The sequence below is a fragment of the Cygnus olor genome, chromosome 7 (genome assembly GCF_009769625.2).
Source record: "Cygnus olor isolate bCygOlo1 chromosome 7, bCygOlo1.pri.v2, whole genome shotgun sequence".
NCBI classification, from domain to species: domain Eukaryota; kingdom Metazoa; phylum Chordata; class Aves; order Anseriformes; family Anatidae; genus Cygnus; species Cygnus olor.
The window spans coordinates 16,286,524-16,292,909 of NC_049175.1; the positions used below are offsets into that span (position 1 = coordinate 16,286,524).

The 6,386-nt window shown below is 48.7% G+C and overlaps 1 protein-coding gene across 1 annotated transcript in view; it reads left to right on the forward strand.

Moving 5' to 3' along the window:
• The window catches only part of PAPSS2 (3'-phosphoadenosine 5'-phosphosulfate synthase 2), a 31,526-nt gene extending 27,162 nt beyond the window's left edge, over positions 1 to 4,364 (forward strand). The window contains exons 10-12 of the mRNA XM_040563870.1: positions 863 to 1,131; positions 2,085 to 2,314; positions 2,583 to 4,364. Of these exons, the coding sequence (XP_040419804.1) occupies positions 863 to 1,131; positions 2,085 to 2,314; positions 2,583 to 2,724 (641 nt within the window). The 3' untranslated portion in view covers positions 2,725 to 4,364. The remainder of the gene's footprint in view (positions 1 to 862; positions 1,132 to 2,084; positions 2,315 to 2,582) is intronic.
• Positions 4,365 to 6,386: the final 2,022 nt, after the last annotated feature.

Sequence of the window (6,386 nt, forward strand, 5' to 3'; positions counted from 1 at the left end):
GTTTGGCAAGTCCTTAGGGAGCAGGCTGAGAGGTTGTTTACACCTGTAAGTAGTTTACCCCAGAAGTCAATTGTGTTCTCATGAACTCCTGTTTCTGAGCACCAGAGGTGTCTGTGGAAACAGCCCTAGTATGGGCTAAGGGGCACTTCTGCAAAACAAGGTTTCAAAGGGAGCAGCCCAATCTGAAGAGCTCAGTCTGTAAATCAGCCTGTGTAATTAGACCCCATAAATCTCCTGTTACACCTGGCATCTCTGCCTGGCTCAGTTCTCACCTCTGCCACCAGAGACAGGGCCTTTGTAGTGTTCCTGCAAGATCAACACATTAGGGCTAATTAAGTTTTGCACAGTGAGTGTGAAGTTAACCCTTTCAACCCTCATCTGCCATGCTGTGCAGTGCTACAGCATCCCAGCAGCAGAGGGGACCAGCAGCAGCAGTGACCATCAGCAGTGGAGATGCCAGTCCTTGCACACTCATTTCCTTTCGGTGATCAAAGAGGGAGATAGTGCTGGCCTTCATGAAGGTGCCATAGAGCTTGGGGAGGTGACAAATAGCTTTAGAAGCCAGGGAACTCAGCAGAGGTTTACATTTGTGCCCAGTGGCATCTCAAAACAGGACAGGAGAGGTGATCAGACTGAAATCGGCCCCAAAGGAAGGATGTGCAATGAAAATAAACTTGGCAGGGTCACTGTACCTGTGTTAAATACTTATCTAACGTATTTAAGGTCTCTTTGACGTGAAGATAGGACAGCAGACCCTTGTGTATCTTATGGCTGTGCCAAAATGTACTGAGTGGATAAATGAAGCAGTGCAGAGCCTGAAGCTCAGCACAGGTCTGTGACCCTCTGAATCTTTCCATTTCAGATGCTGTCTTTGCGTTTCAGCTGCGCAACCCCGTGCACAATGGGCATGCCCTGCTCATGCAGGATACACGGAGCCAGCTCTTGCGGAGAGGCTACAAAAACCCTGTGCTTCTCCTGCATCCCCTGGGTGGATGGACCAAAGACGATGATGTGCCGCTGGAATGGCGAATGAAGCAGCATGCAGCGGTGCTCGAGGAGCATGTTCTGGACCCAAAATCAACCATCGTTGCCATCTTCCCCTCTCCCATGCTCTATGCTGGCCCCACAGAGGTATAGTCGCTGCACGCTCACCATGGTGTAAGTTTAGCCTGTGGGCAAGCTTGCTGCTGGCTCCCCAGTGCAGCTCCAGAAAGCCGCAGGGCAGAGGTCAGTCACTGCTGCTTTGCTGTCAGTTCCCTCCCTGCTTCACTCTCTGCTTGCTGCAGCTGCCATCTCGCAGCAGTGTTTGGCTCAGCAGGCTGCTGCGCTTCTGCAAGTTGTGCTGAGAGCTGGGAGCGGAGCTGTGCCGGGCAGCAACGCTCATTTGTTTTTTCCCAGTTGTTTCTCTTCTGTCCCTATATCCGTGGAAGGAAAGCAGTAAACACCAAACCTCCCTGCAGGCAGCCCAAACACCCGTTGCCTGTTGGTTTCACTAACAACCAAAACCCGAACCAAAGCATTGCCTCCATTCAGCATCAGCCGCTCCTGGGCTAAGGTGGAGTCAGAACCCTTCAGCAGTGGCTCTGTGGGTGTTGCGGGTGGCCGTGCGTTCGGTGCCTTGGAGGGTCTGTCCTCGCTTTTGTCCCGCCACAAAGCAAGCAGCAAAGAAATGCAGGGAGTCGAGCTGAGCAGAGGCAGTGGTGCAAGCAGAAACCTTGTAGGCAGGCCTTTTCGTGGAACCAGTGGGATATATGGACAGCCTCTGCCCATGTGGGTCTCAAGGGCTGATGTATGCTGGCTTTGCACATTCAAACAGCAAAGCACTTCCTTCATTCACTGGAACAAGATCAGTTGTCATCCCTGTTTTTTCTGCTGAAACACCTCTCCTTAGAAGAGCTGTGATGTACCAGGTCCAAGCAGGGGAAGATGAGTCTGATGGCCAGTGATTAACTGCAGCGAGGCTACTGATACATGTCCATCCTTCCTTCTCTGCCACGTACGGGATCCAGCTCACCAGGATCTTTTCTGCCGTTCAGGGCAGTCGCTGCTCAGTGCTCAGAGCTTCTCGTGTCTCTCCTTCACAGGTGCAGTGGCACTGCAGGGCTCGCATGATTGCTGGGGCCAACTTCTACATTGTAGGGCGCGATCCTGCAGGCATGCCTCACCCTGAGACCAAGAAGGACCTCTACGAGCCTACACAAGGAGGGAAGGTCCTCAGCATGGCACCGGGCCTGACCTCAGTGGAAATCATCCCCTTCCGAGTGGCTGCTTACAACAAAGTGAAGAAGGCTATGGATTTTTATGACCCCAAAAGGTAATGCAGGCACCAGTGTCTCATTTTCTTTAGCCTACACAGCTGCTGGGGAAGCATTTTACCTATGACTCCAGCTCCTCTGGAAAGAGCTCCCTTAGAGGACACCATTGCTGCCAATTGTAAATTCAGTGTGGGAAGTTGCTGGTGCCTGCAGTTGGCGAGGAAATGGTGCCGGGAGCTTTCCGACTGCGCCCTTGGCATAGCAGAAGATTTGCACTGGGACAACTCAGCTGTTGTGCCGATCTCACCTCTGTCTCTTTTGCTGTAGGCACGACGATTTTGACTTCATCTCAGGAACACGCATGAGAAAGCTTGCTCGTGAAGGTGAAAACCCACCAGATGGTTTCATGGCCCCCAAAGCTTGGAAAGTCCTAACCGAGTACTACCAGTCACTGGAAAAAAAGAATTAACACTACTTTTAAAAATACTTGTATTAAGAGTGAGCAATGATTGATTGATTCCCTATGATACAGATCAGCTACTTTGATATTTTCAATATTCTGACTCGTAGGACTTTTCTGCCTGGGTCAGAGAGTTTTTTACTAATCAGAAATACTTTGAGCTGGGGCCTTCTCCCCTTGAAGCTGCCAGGAGCACCCTGATGGAGCTGGACGGGGCGGGCAGCTGGCCCTTCGCTCCCAGCACAGCGCAGCTCCGAGAAGCCCAGTGCGACGCCAGCTGGGTCTCTCGGTGCTGCTGGCACTGCGCTCCGGTCCCTGCTGCAGAGCCAGGACCTTGGCACCGGGATAAAAATGTGCCCCTGCACGAAGCAGGAATGATGAAGTGTTTTTCCTTTACCCCTCGCCCAGTGCAGGAGCAGCTGCTGGGACGAGAAGTGGTTGCTGCTGGCACTTGGTGCTTGGATCCAGTTGCTGCTCTCAAGATTGAGCCTTAGACAATATTTTCTAACAGAAGGACTTTTTAAATGCCTTTTTTTTAACTGGATCTTTTTAAATAGCCTAGACAACAAGTCACTTGCTTGCTGTTCTTCCTTTCTTCCTCCTGCTTGACCCATCCAGTCAGAAAAAAAAAAAACCTGGACTGATCTTTCCTGCTGCTCTGAGCTCACTGTCCTGTGAGTCTGCAGCATGCCCAGCCCCAGCGTGGCTGCAGAGGGTGCTGCCGGGGCTCAGGGCCTGGTGGGCTGGCAGCCAGGGGAAGCTATCCTAGGGGGACATTGTGGAGCCCAGATCTCTGAGAAAGCTCTGGAGCACAGGGGAATGGTGTGGAGGGGCGAGCCAGGGGCCGCTGCACTTGTTAGTTATCACAGCCACCAGATTTCATGACTTTTGTACTTGTCCTTTTTCAGTAGATGTCCCAGGACCAGTCAGCATGTGTTTCAAATGAAATGGAAATAATGTTCTCCTCTCCTTGTGCTTGTTTTAATTAGAAATGGATCTACGCTCAGTAAAAACAATCCTGCTTCTGCTTGTAACTTAGTATAGCAAGTGGCACCTCAAGCTCAAACGTGTTTTGCTGTGGCCATGGTGCAGTGTCCAAGACTACATATGCAATTGGGAATGTTTTTGTAAGAGGTGTTTTATTTTTCACTTGTCATGTGTTTTTTTTTTATTTTTTTAAAGTATTCAAAGGGAAGAACACAAAGCCGTATTATACCTCAGAAAAATGCTGCACCAACCACGTTAGCACCAGTGCCTTTCCTACTCAGGCCCTCTGGCAGGGACCTGGAAGACAAAAGCAATACTCCAATGTATAATTGCAATATTTGCCATTTTTAAGTAGTGAAATAGTGCTGTTGCCTCATTCTAAAACATTCTAAAATAATTGATCAGTTAAAAAAAAAATGCAGTAAATCCAAACGGTTACAGCAAACAAAGATGTTGTATTATTCTTTTAAAATAGCTTAGTATACTGATTACCTCTGATTAAAATAGAGTATGCAGATTAGTTTTTTTATAGTGTATTTATTAAAGACATGAGACTGGAATTTGTACCTCAACTGATGCATCTCATGATTTAATATATTCTGAACTTCATACTCTACTATGAAACACTCACTTTTAGTACAAATAAATATTTATACATGTAACTAATGCTTGCCTTGTAATTTTTTTTGGGGGGGAGGGGAAACCACAACCATGTGGTTCACCTGTGGCTGGTTACAGGTCCGTAGCAGTGTGGGGGCTCCATACATGCCACCCTTGCATGCTCAGAGCCTCACTGAGCCATCACCAGCAGTCAGGACGCTGACCACATGCTTATTTTCTTTCAGAAACCTTAGCTGTTTTTTTTTTTTTAATTCCTGTCTAGCTTAAAGTGTGTTGAACAAGGCAAATTTAACACACATAAGGCACGTACTATCTACTTCTATACCCACACCTGGAGCCATCATGGAGCAGCACTGTACTGCAGCCCCACAGCACCAGCTGGCTGCTGCATCCCACAGCTCCAAGATGTTTCCCATGTGCAAACCAGGCACTTTTTTTTTTTTTTAAAAAAGCTGTATTTACAGCCTTGAAACACAGACATACTTTTGTAAAGGTTACAGAACCAGAGCAACAAAACCCAAGTGCAAGCAATGCATTTATTTACCAAATATTTAAGACTGCTCCAAAGGTTTCTCTTCACGCTCTAAGTAGTGTCAGACTGTCAAGATCAGCCTCTTTACAGTCAGAGGACACTGTCTGGGCTGCACTTGCTGCCTACCAGTGACTGAGCAGGTCTAAATAAATTATTTGCCTGCTGGGACTGGCTGTGCTGCTTCCAGCCACAGGATCCAGCCGTTGCTCCCCAGGAAGGGAGATTTTCACACCAAACCCTGTTCCAACTCAGTGTGGTGCTCGGTGGTGCCCCCCCCCCCCCCCCCCCCCCCCCCCCCCCCCCCCCCCCCCCCCCCCAGCCTGTGCTGCAGTGTGAGCTCAGCAGGGGCAGTTCGAGATGCGAAGCTGAAGGAGGTGGTGGCCAAACTCTTGCAGGTTAAGTCCTGCAGCTTCCTCAGCCTTTTCCAGCAAGCTGCTGGGAAGGTCTTGGCTTTGCAACTGTCCTCATGGACCACTGCAAATTGCCCTGTGTGTCTCTTGCATCCTGCCTCATAAGCAGGCAGCAATGTATTACAGGCACGAGGTAAAGGCAAGCTGCAGCTGGCATGCAAACAGGCAGATTCTTGTAGAAACACAGAAAGGAAAGCAGAGCTGAGCTGGGTACCAGATGCCCCTGCCACTTGCAGTTGTGTTTTTTTTCTTCTTCCCATGCACACTAAATTGACATTTAATCTTGCATTTTACAATTAATCTGACCAAAAAAAAAAATACTAAGAGGTACTGTACCAAGCAGCAAGCACCCTGAAAAAGGATGGAGAGGCAGCTTAGGAGCTGCATTATCTCACCTGCCTGCAACAACCTGCAACTCACGATGGGCACAGAAAAAACAGCCACTGCTGAACGGCACTACAGGCAGAGCACTGCATCTGGTGAGTGCCTAATTTAAACCTGCTGAGAAAGCAAATTCCATTAAGTTGCACTACTTGGGTGTTTGGTTGAAAGCTAGTCCTTGAACTAGCTTTAGTGTTCCCCAGCTAGCACTGAAGAGGTAGCCTTAAGGCGCATCATTTAATACAGAGGCAAGGGGAGCAGCAGCAGCAATTTCTTCTCATTCACAGCCAGTGCAATGAGGAAATGTGTCCTGGAAGGAGCTGACTCCAAGTACTGCTGCACCTTCACCCTTCCCCCCTGCAAGTGGGCTTTGCTGATTGTGGCTCCTAGCCTCTTGGAGCTTCCACGTTCTTGCTACGTTTTAGCAGTTTCTCTGCAGAATAAACCACCTCCCCCCTTCCCTGGTGAAGAAGTGCAGGTTAGCACCTGCAGTGGTGCTTATAGCACTCATTCCAGCCCTGAAACCAGAACGACTTGGGGGAATCAGCATTCCATACCCCACTTTTTGATATCCGTATCCCACTATGTTCTGCTGTGCTTAATTTCCCATGTCTTGTTTTACACCACTATGCATTTCCCATATTTCCCCTGACACATCAAAAAACAAAGTAAATTATTAAAAAAAAAAAGACAAGGAGATTAAATCAGGTCAAACCAAACCTACTGCATCTGGAGCATTA